Below are 20,003 nucleotides of genomic sequence, written 5' to 3'. Positions count from 1 at the left end.
CCCACATTTAAATACATCTTTTAAAAATGTGACTGCAGAGATGTCTATGTGTAGCTCCTGCAGAGCATATTTTCACAGGTACACTGACAGCTTTAAAAAGAAGGAAACGAAGAAAGAAGAAAGAAAGAAAGAAATAGCCCTATAGATTCAGGTACTTGTGAACATAAACAGAAGCATAAATATCAGAAATTTCCAAAATTTTTCTTTTCTTCCTCATGAAAAGAAAGAGCAAATGGGAGGAGAACTCTCTATGAGACTCAGCCTCTTCACTCCCATTGCTCTGTGAGACCTAAACTGATGACCAACCAGATCATGTCCTGCAGGTATCATGTAGTTCGTGTGTATATCTATCCACGTGTTCATGCAGCATCTCCCACAGTGGTTCAAACAGTATCCTGGGGGCCTTTCAGAATACAAGGTTGAACAAAACCAGGCAAGGCCTCCCACTCTCATGGGTCCTTTGTTTCATAGGCAGCCAGAGGCTTATAAAATAACCACACGGATGAATTAATGATAACAAACTGAAGGATGTGCTTTGAAGGAAGGCCGTGCTTCTACAACCTTGACAGAAGAGCCACACAAAGAGAGTGCCATGGGAAGGCTTTACTTAGCAAGAGATGCTATGCACCCAAGAAGCAGATGAATGGCTACAGGTCAAAGAGGTGGGGGTGGATGGGCCTAGAACAGCTTTAGAACATCAGAAACAGGAAGGACTTTACAAAAGGCTAATGTGACTGTAAAGCTGTGAACTGACAGGAAAATCTTGACTGTGTACAAATGGGATAGTCTACTGCACCACTGGGCACATTAAATTCACCTAGTTCGAAATGATATTAGCTGTTACTATAAAACACACATTGCTTTGATGACTTCCTGAAAAAGAAAACAGACCTCATTAATGACTTTGCTTATTGTTTCCAGGTTGAAATGATGTTTAAGATATATCGTGTTGATTAAGATTATTTTCATGTGTGTCTTTTTTCATGTGTATCATTTTTTTTTTTGCCAAGAAGAGGTAAAGCTAGACACGTTTCTCATTACCTTTTTCTTGGATAGTATGTGTAGTAAGCCTGGAATATACACTTTGTCACAGGCACAATGGAGTTTTGGAAAGCTTTACACAGAGAGGTAATGGCCTCCTTCTGGCTTCTGGGTAAAGAAACAGCAAAAGGCCAGTAGAAAAGGTAGAGGCAAAGAGCTTTGTGCACATGGTTAGATCAAATAAGAACACTCATCATCATTTTCTTAGAGTCAAGAAATGGAGAAGAAGAAGTAGAGAGCCCTTGGTGATGTTTGGGTAGAAATCACCTACAGGCTCTATGAATTATGGCCTGTACTGAAAAAATTCCAAGTGACTGAGTTTCATTCTGAGCTCATGAAGTCCAGAGAAAAGAAAAGAGTTTATTTGAAAAATATGGAAATATACAAGATAACATCATAAATCCTTTACTAGAAGTATGAATTTAGAGAGGTGAGAATATAAATAATCAAGGATGTGATTTACATAGCAAAAAATATTGCCATTGTTATTGCCTTTAGGCTGTTTTCATTAAAACTTGAGTACCATCATCAGGTCAATAAACTGAATTCTTCTCGGAACACTAAATATCTTTCAAAACAGAGCTGAACTTAAATCAACAGCAGTATTACTAATATTGACCATGAGCAAAATCCTGTGGCAGGCTGCTTTCACAGAGAAAAGGAAAGAGAACCAACATTTATTCAGTGTTTAGTGATGTGTCCCAGGACTTGCAGAGATTTAGAATTCATTTCATCCTTCCAAGAGCCTTAGGAGGTCACCTTATTATCCCCAGCTCAGAGATAAGTAAAAGGAGGCTCCCAGTGGTTAAAACATTGATGAAAGTTGCAGGAACATGGGGACTATTTTGATTATGCTTCCCACTGACTGCCAAAGTGCAGAACACTGTCTGTGGTACACAGGATTCTAAGTAAATATAGGCAGAAGGTACAAAGGTTTTACAGCTTACAAGAGGTAAAGTTCCAAACCTCTTGAATCTTGACTCGAACATATGGTACAAGTTGGAGTATTTAAAAAAAATTAAATTAGGGATGGCCTATATACATATGGTTAGGTTAGCGGATATTTATGTAAGTTGTCTTCGTCTGTTGACAGATGGTTCTCCTGCACCTCAGTGAATAATAATAAGAGTTAACATCTCCTGAGTACTTACTGTGTGCCAGACACTATTCTAAGCACTTTCTTTACAATACTTATGCCTCGCTTTCATCAAACCTGTGGGATAGGTACCTGGATTTTTCTCACTTCAACATTATTCTCTAAACGGAAGCATATGGAAGCTCAGTCACTGGCCTAAGGCCACATACTTATAAAGGCACCAAACCCACAGGACCTACCTCTAGAATTCATATCATAGTCTAAACAATGTAACAATTAACCAGTACTTCATGAGAATCGAATTCTAACAAAGATCTCTTTAACCTTCTAGTAAGTCTGGCTTCTTGTCATTGTTCCACCACTATCCTTTGGGCCTCACAATATGAGTCTATCAGGACCCTCTCTGGTGAGTTCAAGGATAAATAGTGAGTTGGCATAAGAAAGGTCAGAATGGAATGAGAGGAGAAAGAGCCTGTAGATTATTAGTGGACCTCACAGAATGAAATGAGCACATTTCTCCTGACTCTTTAAATATCCAGTGACAGGAAGGTATCATTTGTCTATGACGACCTTACATACAACAGGGGAAAAGAGATGGAACAAGAGTCTTAGTAAGTGGAAGGTTTCCCAACTGCAGAAACTGTCTCAGTAGGGTGTTAATAGTGTATTCAAAAGACACTTGTTCACTAATGGAGCTGAATACTTAAGACCCTCCAAGTACACTAAGCCTGAAGTGCTCAGTGACAGCAAGGATAATCAGTTGATGGCTTAAACCTACTGTCTACACTCATTTTATATGAGCCAGTTACATCAAGGGTCAAATTATGTTATTTTTTTAATATTATTTTGGGATACATGAGGGGCCTTTGATTTGGAATGACAAAGAGTTCTGATTTGTAATCTCTGTTGTGCAAATCTGGCCCTATATATTAACACTTCACGTTTTCAATACTTAAAAATTATTATACACAGTTTAGTACAGTCAGTGAGAAAACAGTGTTTGCCTGTCTGTTTTTGTTTCTTAAAGAAATGGTCTTAATAATTCAATACAATATATCTCAATGTAGCGTTACATAAAGAGACCTCATTTTTATGTCCTGACAGAGTGTTCTGAATTATAATCATGGTGACATTATTCAGGAGTCTGATGTCTCCCTGCCTACACACTAAGAACAGCCCGGAATGTTTCTCCACTTAATCTTATGGACAGTCACTGGCAGTTCCAGAAGAAAGTGAATGCCTACTGGCTAAGTGGCTGTGCTTCCTGGCCAGGAAGGCCTGTCCCTGCTTACCTGCCAGGCAGTTACCCAGCTTGTCCTCACTATGGCATAGAACATTATGTCAGACATGAACTAACTGCTTGGCTGTCTCCTCTGTGACACTAGAAGCTGTAAGAGGGCAAGCCCCTCCTGACTGCACTCTACACAGCCCAAAGCCTTAAACATTTTACCAACATTGAAACAGATTAAGATTTAAATTAAGAACCAGACAATAGAGGTTGACAGTAAAAACTGGGGTAAAGGATAGTAGGAAACAGATAACAAAGTTTGCATTTGCACTTGAGTTTTTTTCCTTCTAGAAGACCCAATTATTTGGAGTCTTGGGATTCACTTTGCAGTACTGAAACGGATTTTACTCCACTTGCGAACTTTTCAAAGCATCCCATATCTATTTTCTTCAGTATTAGTTGCATGGGAGCAGTTAAAGCAAGAATCTGCGTGCCAGCACCTTTGGTTGTTAAGTGCTCTCGTATACAAGCTAACCGTGTGTGCTCCCATAGACCACTGTGCCACTCTGTGCTCTCTATCTTGATGAACGTACATCATTTCCAGTTAGAAACTTTGGAATCTGTTTTATCTCCGTATCTTTCTCTGGCTTTCTCTCTTGCCCACAACCTTCAGATAACAATGCTTGTTAATGTTCTTGAATAACTATCCCCTTGATCAATGGATATCTTCTTGCTCTCACTGTTGCTCTAGGGCATAAGCAGTGCCCCAGCTGGCTTGTTTCTTATTACTGACCGCGTCTCCAGGGACCCTTCACATGATGGTTCCACATTATCATCCCAAATGATGACCATCATGTCACTTCTCTACTTAGCTTCTTGTTCCTTCAGGCCACAAGCTCATGGAATAGCAGCACTGACCCCATTTGAGTACTTCTTTCTCTATCTTAGTTTAACTTGAATATGTATCTGGCAAGACCACAAGCCTATATATAGATACATACAGAGAACAGCAAAACAGACAACAGATTCACAAAGGAACAGCAGAGACCTGTAAATACCCAACAACGGTTCCTACCGAGAAATAATTTCTCTCCTGCAAAAGAGTTGTACTTTGATTTGATAATCTTTTTATAAGATATTATCAGTGACATATTGCTACTTATAAAAAAACACCTAAAATCATAATATGAAATATATGCATGTCTGTGAAAAGTCCTAAGTTAGTCATACCCTATAATTTTTCTTACAGTGGTGGCTATCCAATACTATTATACCCCTCTCCCTGGTAAAAATTATTTTATAACACACTTTTTTCTTGTCTTAAAATGAGAATTTTTAGGTAAGCAAATGTATCCACATCCTTAATTAAAGAAAATATGCATTGCAATGTTAAAGTGGTTATAAAGAAAAGTTGAATTATAATATTATATATTTAAAATATATATTTCAAGGATGTCTTCTTAAACTGAATAAGTTAGATATGAGATTATATCCATTTTCTCTAAAAGGTACTAGAAAATTAAAAAGGCACACACACATATATAAGCACACACATAAGCATATACATGTGTGTAAAATATTCTCTTTATTAAAAAAAAAACTAAAAGCACAAAACCCAGTAAACAATAAATTGAAGACAAATTATAAACTTAAAAATGGAGAAAGGAGTTAACATGGTGAAAACCTCATTTTGTAATATATAGGGCAATAAGTATGTTAATCTGATATTTTAATCTGCAACATAACTAAACATTAAAATTTAGATAATGTACTAAATGAAAACCTATGCTTCTTAATTTGACAACTGTAACCTTATATAAATATAGGTGTGTTGTCTGGGTGACTCAAATACTCCAAATGGTATTGTCTTAGGTGATGTGATTTTTCAGAATCATAAACAATTCTTGGCTAAGCTCTGATATGAAATGAATAAAATATCATCTTCCTTTGCTTTACACAACAGTTGCATCTTTAACTCTTCAGTATCTATTAAAATGTTTCAAGGCCTATTTGTTTTTTTTTTTTTTTTTCTTTTCTTTTTCCCTTGTAGAGGGTAAATTATACGCTAAGAGAATTACAAGTGAATTTTCACTTAGTAGCTTTCCTGGGAGACACTCTAGTGATCTAGAACTAAAGAACTATCGTTTTGTTTCATATATACTCCTCCAACTCAGTGAGAAAACCCAGAGAAACCCCACAAGTATCCCAAAATACCCTGCAGGCCTGGCTTTCCCGTAGAACTCATCAGCACCTGGTATGTACTGCTAACATAGGTTAATGTGCAGTTTTGCTGGAAAAGGTTGGTATTGGTCAAGCGCTGTTCTCAGAATTCTTCACCTTCATAAAAGGATGAAGATACCAAGCTTGACCCAAAGCCAATGAGAAGGCATGCATCTGGCAACTTTCCTCTTGGGAATCTGAAGTTGAAATTTATAGCAAAATAATAATAATAACAACAACAAAAATGGTGGTGATAAAAAAGGCCTCCTTTTTCTTTCTCTGACCATCCTTTCAGACCACTGCAAAGATGAAGCAGAGAATAGCCACTGTCATTAATGTACACACTTATTTTGTGCTGTTAGTAAGTTCAACATTTAACATGAAAGTAGAGCTGCACAACAACCTTCTGATTTGGTAGAGAGCTTGCAAAGGTGAGAGATAAGCCTGGAGAACCATTCCAACGCATGGTAAATTGGTTACAAACAACAGCTCTTATGCCTATTCCCCAAACCTCCATGACACCTGCCATGTCTTCCTGCCATATCAGGTAAATAAGTAACTTACCTATGCCTTGTATAATACATTTCCTAAAATATGCATGGAAGCAAGTCCAGCCGAAACTTCTTGTGAACTTGCACTTCTCTGGCAGGTAATCACACATTAGTTTGGACAGGATTATTCATGACGGCCTGTTATTAAGAGTGTGCCCAGTGCAGCAAATTCTGCTTTATGTTTGAGCTCTGAATCATAGCATTCATTTCTTTCAGGCTGATGGAGTCCGGATAGTCAACATATATATATATATATATATATATATATATATATATATATATATATATATTGTCTCTCCTTTGTCCTCCTTTGTCTCTCTTCTGCGCTAGTAGGAAGGGAAGCAACCACAGTGTCCCCTGGTACCGCCAAATAGACGAGCAGATATGAGACTCCCAACAACATAAAGCATGCATTATGGTGAGTGCTCTTAGTCTGATTGCTCTTGTAGTTTCTCATGCCTTCTGAAATAGTGCGGACACTCCATGGCCACAGAGTAAATGCGCATGGCAAGCTGCACGTTCAATACTTTTTTTCTGTGGGGGGAGGGGTTAGTCAATATGTGTTTTTGGAAAAAGTTACTTAAACAAACACAGAAGAACATGGACCAACGACAGAGCAAGCTGGCTCACAGAACTTTCCTGAAAAGGAAATGAGGCTGTGTGCATCAGAGATGCTTTATCAGTAATTATAAATTGTGAACGTGTTAATTTTCATGTTTAATCTTACATTTCATCATTGCAAACCCACTAGCAGATGAGATTATCCTCATTTATATGAGGCAAGGGGATCAAAGGGTTATGTAAGTTGTTCAGGGTCATTTAGATGACATGGAGAAACACATACCCAAAGTCCAGTGATTTGTTTTGATCTCTCTAATTCTAGTAATTATCTTCATTTTATTTTTTATTTTTTGCTACATACAAACCTATGATCTCCCCCACAGCGTTATTTCTGTGTATTTTTAAGTCTGCTTCCCATTATTGGCATTTTAAAATATTGATAAAAAATATAATTTACATTTTAGGAATATTTTGTTAAAATTAGTGTTATCAAAAAAAGGGAAATTAATTATTTGGTTTCTGGGTGATTTCTATAAACTGACAGAATATTAAGGTGGTTTGTTTGTTTGTTTGTTTGTTTGTTTTTTTAAAGAGCTCCATCCCTTGTCTCTGCTATTCCCCAAAGATGGGCTTTCCCTCTGCCAACAGCTCATGCCAGCTTTTGGTAAAGCATGTAGACAACGTCAGCTCAGGTCTGCTGCCCAGTTCTCCAGCTGTGCACTCTTGGGCATACCTCACTCTCAGTCTCCCCATATACTTCCTAAATATACAATCTGAGTCCACACTCCCAATCTTCCTCCATGCTGTTCTTCAGCCACTGATGGAGTTACATTTGTCTTCTTGGTCACTAAACTTGAATGATTCTAAGCCATAATTCTAACAGTTTGACTCACCTTCTCTGGTCCTGAGGCCTACAAGTCCCCACTTCCAACTTCTGTTTGTCTATTTCTATATTGCTGTGGTAGTTTGAATAGGCTTGCGCCACCTCCCCCTTGTTTTTGAATGCTTGGCCAAGGGGGAGCAGCACTATTTAGGAAGTGTGGCCTTGTTGGAGGAAGCGCATCACTGTGGGGGTGGGCTTTAAGCGTTCCTATGCTCAAGCTCCGCCCAGTGCGGAAGGGACTCTCCTCCTGGCTGCCTTGGAACCATGAAGAGGAACTCCCAGCTCCTCCAGCACTATGTCTACCTGCCTGCAGCCATTTTTCCCACCATGATGATAATGAACTGAGCTTCTAAAACTATAAGCCAGCCCCAATTAAATGTTTGCCTTTATAAGAGTTGCCTTGGTCTTGTCTCTTCTCAGCAATGACAATCCTAATGAAGACAACTGGAAACCCGTTTTTTCCAATAGGAGTGTGTGTGTGTGTGTGGGGGGGGAATACGTTTGCAAAGATAGATCATAAGTCTTTTCTTAGCTCTGATGCTTAAAAGAAAACAACAACAAAACCACTCTCAAGTGAAACAGTGAGTGCATGTCTTGAGTGTGGGCTAGTCCTCTGTAAATACTTGCTATGTTCTGAGGGTAATTTGTAAATGTCAGTGATATCCAAATTGAAGGTCTGAAGTGGAATCTAATACCCAAGCTGTTGTTTCCCTGGTACAAAGTATAAGTAGATAATGGCACCAAGAGCCTAGATACAATGCTGTTGTTAACAGTGCATCTCAATTTACACTAGCTTTGTTCATTGCCATATTACACCACAGACTCCAGTGAGGTTTGAAGACAATGAAAACTCTATCATACTCACACGGACTGGGGTGATCTCAGGTCTCCCACACTTCCATTGAAACTGTGCATTCAGGCCTTGGTATTTAGTCCTGCTAAATCTTACATCTTGTTGTTGTTATGTACATGATTTCAGGGCTAGACACTTTGTATTTGATAACCAATTAAGGATCTCGTCCTCACTATCTGTTAGTTGCCTTTGTCTAGGGGTTGGAGCCCATAGGACTTTTCCCCTTTCACATTAGCATGCCTATTGACATTTCTGAAATCATATACATATAACCAACAAAAATGGACTCAGAAAATTGTGTTTATATTTTTGTACATCTATCTGTAACAAAAATACAAAGGCAGTCATCAATTTGAGAGGGAATGAAGCAGTCATGGGTGGAACAAGATGGAAGGGAGGAAAGGGAATGGGGAAGAGGCATGGTTATTTTAATTAAAATATGCATTAATATGTCAAAAGAAAAAAATCTTACATCTTCATTTAAGATGTATTTCAGCCACTGAAGGGCATTTTGAAATTTTAATCTATCATAATACTTATCTTTTTCTCCCAACTTTTCTCATATGCAAATCTGATTAAGTATTCACCCTTGTGTTTCATTTTGTCACTGGTAAAAACGTGATGGACACAGGAGGTAAGGAGAAAGTCCTAACATGCTCACTAAGCCATTCATGGTTTGCTAGTGAACTAAATATCAAAATTGTTTATAGATATCCACATACAGAAAATCCAGCTCAATACTCAAGTCACATGCTTCCTTTTTATTGAGTAAACATTTTATGGGTTATGTCTTCAGATGACTAACTAAGCCAAAAATAAAAATAAATGCATTTGAGCTGGAGTTGAAGAAACATCCTCATTTAGCTCTTTCTGACCCACATTTTTAGTTTGCAATCAAGTCAATATTCTGTATTTGGATTTTTATTTAACTAAATTTTACTAGCAATAATTAGGGTGTGCTGTTTTGTTGAAAAAAAAAAAACAAAACTAGGTGCTCTTACTGTTACTAAGTTGGAAACAGTTTCTACTATTGCTATTATTACATTGTCATTGTCTAAGTTGGCTGTCTTTTTTCTTTAAACTACAGTGTTAAAGAGACAACAGCTATAAGACATTCATCAGCAGAGAACAGAAAGTATTAAGTAGGAAACAGAGGCATCAGCCCACAATCTCTTAATTGTTAAATGTGCATGAATTCCAATAACTCCAGCCTAGGGAAAGCAAGATAAATGCAGACATGCTAATTTTAAGGGTTTTTATTTGCCACCAGTTGTCTGGAGATAATTCGTTGTTCTGCTAAATCAAAGTTGCTTAAATAAGGCTATAAGGTTGTGGATTAGACAGATTTGAAGTCCCTGACCTCCTTTCTTTGGTGGCTAGTTATTTTAACACTTGTTAGCAGCAATATTATAGTGTATACATGAATACAAAAATCTAGCACAACACGTAGGTTTTCTTCTGAAGTTTTTATAGTTGTTATCCTGGTTAAATTGTTGTACCATTAGCTGGAACCAATTTGGGGAGTCATGAGAGGCTATGCATGGTGAAGACTTACATCATGAGAAGAAAAGAAGTAAGGGGTGAGCTTTGAGGCATGGAATAACTCAGAATTGACCACTCTATTTGGTATCCTAATGAGTGTCTTTAAAGGAGAAAAATCAATGAAATTAAAATACAAAAATGAAGATAATTTGAGATACCCATAAATCTAGATATAATATTTTCAATCTTGGAAAATATGGTTGAGATAGGGCATTTTAATCAATACAGGTTTAAACATTCAGGAAAAGAGTCCACAGAGTCAACACAGAAGAACATGGCATAGATTAAAGGAAGTTAAAGGCTTAACTAAGAGGAAGCGTCTCTTCTGCATGTGAGTCACTGTACAGGAAGAATCCATAATCCTTAACTGAAACTAGAAGTTCCCAAGGCCTCACTTACTTTCAACATGGTTTCTTTGAACATCTCTCAGGTGACAAAGATTCTCAATTGTTTTTCACCCTTCCTTTCACCTTGAACTTCTGTATTGGCCTCAGTTGCCTGCCTTGTTTGTTGTTTGTTTGTTTTTGTTTTTGTTGTGTGTGTGTTTAAGTGACTGCTGCTTCCTGTGCAGTGGCAACATCGCCTATGCTGAGTCTCACACAATCTCCTGAGAAAAATTGTGTTTCTTAGAGATGTTATTATCAAATGGAGCTGAGCTTCTTGCTAGAAATGTGCTCAACTCAAATACTAATAAGACCTGTTTAAATTTACAAACTATATTTACTGAATACATACATGACAATGGAAAGAAGAAAGTTTCTACTGTGGTTTCAATTTAAAGGTTTCATACATTACAAATCACGTTTACACTCCCATTCTTTTTTAGTTATAATAATGGTATAAGGAATAGTGTATTTCTAATACTGTTTCCATTCCATACACAAAAGAGCAGAAGGACAGTGAAGTTGAATAACTGGAGGTATTAAGGGAATAAGCCCTAGAGGTCAGAATTCTTAGGTCAATGTTCTTTACATGGCAAAGCATACAGCCATTATTTCAAGCTACCATGGATATCTGTAGTTCTGAGGACCTTGTGCTAGTGTATTTTATATTGTGACTTACGAGGTTTCCGCTTTTCCCTTTCTGGAAGATCTTCTTGGTAGGAACAACAACCTACAAGGATTTCCTTTTTGCAGTGTTATACACATGCTCCAAGGACCTCTATATAGGAGACCGGTGACCCCCTGAGCTTTTCTTGTAGCCGTGTCTGCTCACACTCATACAGAAGGCCAGATTCCAGCAAGATCACCCTCAGACCTGGGCGAAATGAGAACTGAGCCTAGAGTGCCATGCATGCTTGGCGAGTGGGCTGTTCCTCTAGGCTACAGCCCCATGCTAGCTTTTCCTTGCCCTTGTGAAATAAAGCTTGCTAACTTTGAACTTCCGATTCCCCCTGCCTCAGCCTCTACATAGAAAGGATCAGAGGCCTGTCATGGCTCCAGGGGTCTGTTTTTTGTTTTTTTTTTTTTGTTTGTTTGTTTGTTTGTTTTTTGGTGTTTTTGTTTTTGTTTTTGACAAAAGAAAGATATCTCAAGTTAGATATCCGTGTTAGAGTTTTTCACCTTTATTATTAAAAGTGAGCAACAGAGTGAGCTTTTAATAGAGAAAAAAAGGCAGGCAGGAAGCAGGCATGACTGGAAGCACAGACCAGGGCCACCCTCCGATGTCATGGGTCACTCTGCTAACATTTCTGATAGGGATGGGCATGGGCTGGGCTGTCTAACAGAACAACGTCCCGAGCCTAAGTTTCTTCATTCCCCCAAACACAAAACCTAACCACAGCTTTTACCTTACAGGATTCTTATGAGAACTGATGAGACAATGGTGATGAGAGACGGTGCACAGCCATTTTCACATTGAGTATGCTCAGTACATGCTGGTTCTTGCTGTTAGTCTGCCTTTGCTTATTCACAGAAAATAGAACATAGACAAATAAAACGAAAGAGGGAGAACAAAAGAATGCAAAGATTCCTGTGGTTGGGTTGTACAGTGCTGGCCATGTACTCCGAAAGAAGTTTCGCTGATAGGCAAATTCTGAGTCTGTGGCATCACCCTCTTCCCCCCTCCCCACACACCTCAACTGCTTTAGTAGGGGTCCTGGCTATAGACCACACCACTTTACAACTGAACCAGATCCCAACAATGTCTCCAGGGCCAGGCATTTTGAACCACAGTTAGGGCTACTTTTACCCATGGAGCTGTGAGCATATGTTATGTGCATTTCTTAATTGAAAGCACTGTTTATGCCCATGAGAACCAATGAAATGCTTTTCTGAGTCCTGGCTATGAAGGTTAAATAATTTACAAAATGAGGAAAATTATGATAAGCCCCTCTTAATGCAGGAAAAATTAGGTAGCTTGCTACTAGACATCGACAACGAAAAATGTTTACAATAATCACAACCAATTCTAGACTTTCATCTATGAATCTAAACAGAAAAGCATAACCGTACAGATTGCAAGCTGACACCATAGCTATATATGGTCACAGAAGGCCTAAGGGGGAAGAAAAAGAAAGGGAGAAAAGAAAACCCAGATGATATGTCTCCTAATTTGTATGTATGCTCTACGGCGGGGATCTTGGCAAAATTTACAAGGAAGAATCATTAATCAGATTTTACTCTGGTGCCCATGCTCTTTCCATTGCAAGAAGCCCCAGATGCCTCTCCCTTTGGGAAACCTCTCTGTTTGTCATGTTGAAGGTTTTTCTCCACAGAAAGCCCTGCTAGACAAACATCAAAGACAGCTGGATTCCTTATTTTGTGGGCTTCACTGCCCCAGAGGGCAGCAGCTCTCCATTCTGCCTACAAGTCACTTTAGGAGCCCTGCCTCCTCTCCCCTTGCCTCCTCTTTATACCTCTTTTGGCCTTATGGCTTGACAGGCTGTTTCTGGAAAATGCTGAAGCATGTTTAATAGCTGTTGTCCTGCATTCTTCACCCACAGTGAGTCTCAGATCCAGGGCTCTTGCTGCAGATACTTCCGCCCTGCAGTTAATACACTATTGTTTATAGGGTGAGATTTTCTTGCTTCCTTCATTTCCCCAGCGTGACAATGGAAGGTCATTATCTCTGGTTTTGATCTTCACATAGGAAGAGAGAGCAAATTGCCTCATCCTAGTAGGGAATGGAAGGAAAACCCCTGGTGGTTTGTGGAGAGAGGTGATGAGGGAATGCAAAGGGGAAAAAAGGATCCTTACAAAATACCGATAGCAGCCTCCAAGGACTCATTTATCTGGCCAACTCAGGGGTAGAAAGTTAAGTGGTGTCGCCAACTATAAATTGAACAAGGCAGTCCCGAAGTGTCAGACTATTTGTTACTGTCAACACTACTTGAAAGATCTCTCTTTAAAATGCTATTATTACAGTTTTGTTCTGCTATTATTACATTTTGTTCTGTTATTATTATATTAACAGCTTATTAAGAGGTAAGTGTCCACTGTGACATGAGTCTGCCTCAGCACATACGATTCTGCCCCTTCACTCACGGGCAAAGTTACAATGGATGATTTATAGGTAACAGGTCCTCTGCATGGGTCAATCTAACAAAAACAAGGCCTTACCAAAACACACCACCAGCTGCGTGTAAATCTCTCATGTTCAAATTATACAGCCGATAACTCAATGTCACTGTGAACAATGGCATAAATAACTAATAATAAATCATAGTCACTCTGTTTTTGCCTCCCCTAAAGGTGACCCCAAGACAATACTTGCAGTAGGGAGAGGGGATCCGGATCTCTTCAGTATTTATTTTAAGCCAAAAGGAATTGTAAGTTGTTTTATGGATACCACCTTGATGGTCCAACAGCCCAAGGGAAAAGGTGTTAATATATCAAGTTTTCAGAGAAGGAGAAAGAAGGCTTAGAAAACCAGTGTAATGTAACCCAAACTGCACAGGAATATCTAGAACGCACGATCCCCACTTCTGCCTAATGATAGACGAAGTGGACTTACCTTATCCACAGAACTTAAGGGAAGGGATCTGTAGACAGATAGCTTGAAGAGACAGGCAGCATTGCTATGTGTTGATCCATTCTTCTCTCTCATCCTTCACTGCATGTCTCCTGCCACCTAGCAACGACCCTGACACTTAAAGTTAGGCATTCTTCCAAATGAGAGTACATCACAAAGCTAACTTGGCTGAGCAAAATAATCTATGCACTCTTCTGACGGAATTTCAGAGAAAGGTATCAATCTGTTTAGAGGCAGACCCTGCTCTCTCACCTAGCAAGAAGCACACAGCGCTGTGAAGCCATTCTCCGCATTTGGGACATCTACAAGATTATCAGAGGTTCCAAACAAACATCCATTAAGTTAAGGAACTGAAAATGACCATTATAGATAGCAGTCATAAAGACGGGAAGAGTGTCATTGATGCCTCATGTGGGTAGGGAAATTTTAAAGAAAGAATGGAATGTATATGTAAAATTTGAATATAGAAAAGTCATAAGGCTATATATGGCATGCACAAATATTTATATGTATGTGTGTTGAAAATTTAGATGAGAAATTTGACATTAGTGAGATTAGAGGGATAATGAATGGAATGTATATGCAAAATTTGGGTATAGAAAAGGCATAAGGCTACATAGAACATACACACACATATGTGCATGTATGTGTGTGTGTGAAAATTTTACGTGATAAAATTTGGCATTAGGGGAAGGCATTATCAGAGACACATCACAAGAGAGTCAAGCTGGCCATGGCTAGGCATTGTAGAAAGACGATCTGGGCAGACAAAGCATATAGAACATTTTAGCCCAGACCCAGCCTCTGGTTATCTGGTCAATGAAAATGAAAGGAGAGAGAATAAGGAGAATAAACTTCCCCACCTCGCTTGGGTGACACATGTGTAGAAACTGTTGTCCATATAATGGAAACAGTCATTCGGCGGCTCTACAAGTCACCAGAGATGATATTTGTCCAAGGAGGTATTGTTTCAAAGCTGAAACCATGAAAATACCAATGAGCTTCTCCTTTTTAAAAAGAGACCATCATTATCTTCCTGTTGATATTTTCATCTTTCTTGCATAGCAGACCTACTTTCATAAAGATAAGAGAGAAAGGTAATTCATTCCAGAGCAATAAATCTTCCAAGGCACACACTCTACCTCTGGCTGCTTGATAATGAATTTAATCAGTTGGGAGAGCAGCACTGTCATTACAGATTAATCACTAAAGCTTCTGTTTTGGTGAGTTAATTGATGCCATGCTTGCAGCTGGTGACGGTCACAAGGCACATTTGATAATGTAAAGAAATGTAGAGATAGAGGGAATGCTCAATCAGTTCAGTAAGAGCCCTAAGACACAGCAAACCAGTGAATCCCAGAAAACCTGCAGGAGCAATAGAACTGCGACACTTGGATGCCAGTACTCTGGCTGGAGTTTATCAAGCTAGAATAGACTCAAAATATTAAAGCATCTGTCTTCCTGTTGGCTTGGTTTTTCTTTTTGTTTTGTTTTTGTTTTTTAATTTCACTAGGGAATTTACTAATAGATGGACTCGCAAAAGATTTCATTATAGTGTACTTTGTTTTTAAGTGTGAATGCTATTAAAATTAATTTATTATTGTTATTTTACAATTTATTCACTTTGTATTCCAGTTATAGCTCCCTCCCTCATCTCTTCCCATACCCAAACTCCCTCCCTCCTTCTCCCCTAAATCTCTCCCCTAGTTCACTGATAGAGGAGGTCCTCCTCCCCTTCTATCTGGCCCTAGCCTATCAGGTCCCATCAGGACTGCCACAAATTTTAGCTAGCAGACATAACTACTCTTTTTTTTTTTTAATCTTTTAAAATTATCAGGTTAAATTTAATGTGAAATACAAATCATAGTAAAACCTTAACAGCTCACTCTACTACTTTGTTATTAGGAAAGAGCTTAAGCTTTTGATAAAGTGTTTCAAATCTGGTTTATGTAACTCAACTCTATTCGCCAGTACTCTTTGGCAATATAATTGTATCACAAGATCTGGAATCAGTGCCGTGAAGAAGGTGCATTTAATATTCTTAATGTGGTTAGTGCTTTGCGGTTTATAAAGCTCCCTTTGTTATTCTATCTCAAAATCAAAATACGGGATATAAAACAACTACTTTCTACTCATTTTCCATACAGGCAAACTGAAGCTTGGTGAGGTCACAGGCCATGCCCCAGACCAAGCTTAGGATTCTGGCTCCCACAGTTCACTCACTAAACAGTCTCCAATGGGAAGAAAGGGGTTTTAAGAACCACTATTCAGTGTCCCAGGTGTCATTCATTAGTGTATCTTTCTTCTTCACACACATACATCATGTATCATTCAAGTGTGATAAATGCATGGCTTGTTTCATTTTTCTGCATATGACTCTGAAGTCCTCACAAGAGACTTCCACAAGCAAAATGAAAAAAAAACAAAACAAAAAAAAAAAACAAAAACAATTGTCTGAGGTCATGGCACAGATACAGAGAGTGATGGAGGCTTTATTACATCCATCACTATACGGCAGAAGTGGGCCGCACCAGCTCCACTCGATGCACGCTTTCTCATTCTAAAATAAAGTAACGTATGGCAAGTGATGAGTGCCTTAATTATTTTATCACTCCTCTTGCCATGAGCCAGTAGTTAGAGTTAATGGGATGTTCTGAGTAACAAGGGTCTGCATCATATCTAAGTGGGCTTTGCACAACCTTAAAAACCAAGAAAATACTAACTGACCTGGCTATTGCCAGACCTGGCCTCTCTGCTATTATAAAATGAGGGTTACCAGGTGTCCTACTTCTTTAGGGAATGTGCTACTTTTGTACAAATCACACTGCTTGCTGGACCCAAAGTAGGGCAGTGACAATGTCTCTTTTTCTGTAAAATGCCAGATTCAGCTTTGACTTGGGGAGAGTCCGTGCTGTTTAACACCTGAGTTCGAAGTTTTTCCCAAAATGAAGAAACTCAGAATCCATTAAATCCCATGAACCTCTTCATTTCTTATACTATGGTGTGACCATAGAGGGAAACGTTCACCCACGCGGTAAGTAAGCTGGCCAAGTCCTATGAGTTTCTAGCCATACCTGCAACATTAGTTATACAACAACTATCAGAAAAAGATTTGGCAGGTCCTTCAAGTAACACCAGTACTACATGGGATAAGGTTTAATCCCAGACATGTCACCTCTTCCAGGGAAGCCTTCCACAGCCCTCTACAAACTCTGACCCCACCTCTATTCCTTTTTCTTTTCTTTTCTTTTCTTTTCTTTTTTTTTTTTTTTTTTTTTTTTGTCTCTCCCTAAAACTCCCTTTGTATTTATCTTGATTATAACATCCACCTAGCTCCTTAGGACACAACAAAAGGATACATTTTATAGTGTCTTCCCTTTCATACCTATCTTCATGCATCTGAATACCAATCCCCTGATTCTAGAAGGCATCTCTCTCTTTTTACTTGGCAAAATTCTATTTAACTTAAAAACTCTGGGTGAAATTTCCTTTAACTAAGTCCATTCTTGCCTCTAAGTTGTCAGTATTGTATGGTAGGACTTCCATCAATTAGGGTAATCTCAACTCTATAGATCTATTGCCTTAACAAGACTGAATTCTTGCAGGTATGCTGCCCTAGAATGGCAAGTGGTGTATTTTCAACAATATTTGCCAGGAAGAGCCCCCCTGCAATGTCCACTGAATGCAGTCTGTAGAGGAGACTTCAGGTTGTCTTTGGTCCCTTGAATGGGTGCACTAGCAGCTGGTGCTCTAGTCGGTTTGTTCTGTAAAACTGCAAGTCGCTAAAGGTAGCTGTGCTTATTCTGAAACCTCTTTATGTCACTATTGTTGCTATAAATACATGATTTGATTAAATAGTATACGAACCAATGATTCAGGAGGTAGCCTCATAAGGACCCATCTTAAAATCAACTACTTGACAAATGGAAATGCGTAAGCACATACTGCCTGCAAACTACAAGGTGAAAGATTTCTGGAAATACTAGCAACATAATAAAATCTGGAAAAGAGAATGCAATGATCTGCTTTATGGCAGAATATAATCCAGCCATTGAAAGTTTAGGGGGCAAACAGGACATACACAGAAATGTAAAACTTCTAAATGACAAGTTACTACATGATTTTCATTTTTTATTTATCTGATTGTATTCCCCATGCTTTATTTACAGAATTTGTTATTTTTGCTCCAAAACAATTGTATGTAAAAGGAATATTCAGCATCACTGGAGGTTCTCAGGGTATAATTAATGTATAAATTATTATTAAAATGTTTACAAAGTAGATTACGTTTACTTATATATGTACTTACTGTTTATTAAAATTAGGAAAGAATTATTTTATAGGTGATTTTCATTATTCTAATTCACTTAAATGTTTTTCAGACTCTACAGTCTTGTCACTTCTTCCCTTCCATTTTATTAAATAAAGGAAAATATGTAAATAAATGTATTTTTAAAAGAAATTTAGAAAACAGTTAATGTACCTTTCTAGAGTAGTTGAATTCCTATCTTTGGCTCAGTTTTAAGGGCTCTGTCTGAAATCTGACCTTTGTCTTGGTTAAATATTGGATTGGTAAGTAACCTACAGCTTTTCATTTATCTAATGTTGCCAGAGAACAAGTATGGGAAACATAACTACTGCAATGTGTGGTGCTTATGGTTTTATTTTTGAGACAGGGTCTTACACTGTCACACACACTGGTCTAGAACTCACCATGGCCCAGGCCAGACTTAACCTCCAACCTCAGCCGCTTCCAGGCTACAATTAGAGGTCCAGCTTTTAAAATATATTTAAAAAGAGAGATGAGGCCATGGACTATGCTTTCATCTTGTGCTCTCTGCTGACAGTATTGTTTTCGATAGCTGAAACATCAAGAAAGAGTGAAAAAGAAAAACAGCTTTTTTAAAAAGTTCTCATCACTATTTGTAAGAAAATATGACTATCAATTTATTGAATGATATGGGTTAATCTCCACTGTTGGTTTAGTGAACAAGTCAGCTCGTTTTCTTTTGTTGCTTCCTGAGCCTTGTCATCTGACATAACACAAATGCCACAGATGAGTTAAAATGCCATTCCTGTTGTCTTGCCTGCCTCCAGGGTGGCTACTTTTACTGTAGCAGATTTCAGGCCAAATAATTGTCTTTAAACTCCTCTGTGATAGACCGTTTAAAAACAAACAAACAAAAAAAAATGGATATTGAACTACCACAGGCTACATCCGAGCAGAGGTTCTAGGTTATATCCATACATGGTCCTTGGTTGAATGTCAGTCTCAGAAAAGACCCTGTGCCTAGATATATTTGGTCCTTCTGGAGCTCCTATCCTTTCCCCATCATACTAACTCCCCTTTTTTCATATGATTCCCTATACTCTGCTGAACGTTTGGTCATGAGTCTTTGTATCTGCTTTGAAAACACTGCTAGGTAGAGTCTTTCAAATGCCCTCAGTAGACTCCTGTCATATGTTAAATGCACATCCCATCTGTCTTTCTAAACAAGGATTGATCATCATACCCCATGTCCGCTCTCTTGATTATCTTTTTCCCATAGTGAGGGGAACAAGGACTATTTCTAACAGGAACTCAATGGCTGGCTCTTTGACCTCCCCAACCCCCAAAGGAGGAGCAGTCCTATTAGGCCACAGAGGAGGGCTTTGCAGCCAGTCCTGAAGATACCTGATAAAACAGGATCGGATGAATGGGGAGGAGGTCCCCCCCCATCAGTAGACTTGGAAAGGGGTAGGGTGGAGATGAGGGAGGGAGGGTGGGATTGGGAGGGAATGAGGGAGCGAGATACAGCTGGGATACAGAGTTAATAAAATGTAACTGATAAGAAAAAAATAGAAAAAAAAACAATAAAAATTGAAATCTTTTAAGCAACATATCCAAGAATACAAGGGGCTAAACATATGTACAGGCTATAAAAGGCCACAGCAACAATTGAAGAAATCCAAAGACTGACTGGTTGATTGGAAATAAGAATGTTCCAGAGCTCTACCATACCTTCACTGGACTTCAAGATCCAACCTCAGTGTTTCCTTCTTTTGGGAGACTTTAA

At 38.6% G+C, this 20,003-nt stretch overlaps 1 protein-coding gene across 20 annotated transcripts in view; it reads right to left on the bottom strand.

The window, feature by feature from the left end:
• Slc8a1 (solute carrier family 8 member A1) overlaps positions 1–20,003 on the bottom strand; it is a 368,033-nt gene that overhangs the window by 223,257 nt on the left and 124,773 nt on the right. For 2 of the 20 annotated variants that reach the window (XM_060363814.1, XM_060363821.1), the window contains exon 1: positions 6,150–6,400. The exons of 17 other annotated variants lie outside the window; for them this stretch is intronic. In XM_060363814.1, coding sequence (XP_060219797.1) covers positions 6,150–6,169 — 20 coding nt within the window. In that variant the 5' untranslated portion in view covers positions 6,170–6,400. Of the gene's footprint in view, positions 1–6,149; positions 6,401–20,003 lie in introns of those variants that run through there. One more of the 20 variants, XM_060363827.1, reaches the window with a different exon arrangement.

Source organism: Meriones unguiculatus, chromosome 1, assembly GCF_030254825.1.
Source record: "Meriones unguiculatus strain TT.TT164.6M chromosome 1, Bangor_MerUng_6.1, whole genome shotgun sequence".
Lineage (NCBI taxonomy): Eukaryota > Metazoa > Chordata > Mammalia > Rodentia > Muridae > Meriones > Meriones unguiculatus.
This window is presented reverse-complemented; position numbering and strand designations above follow the sequence as displayed.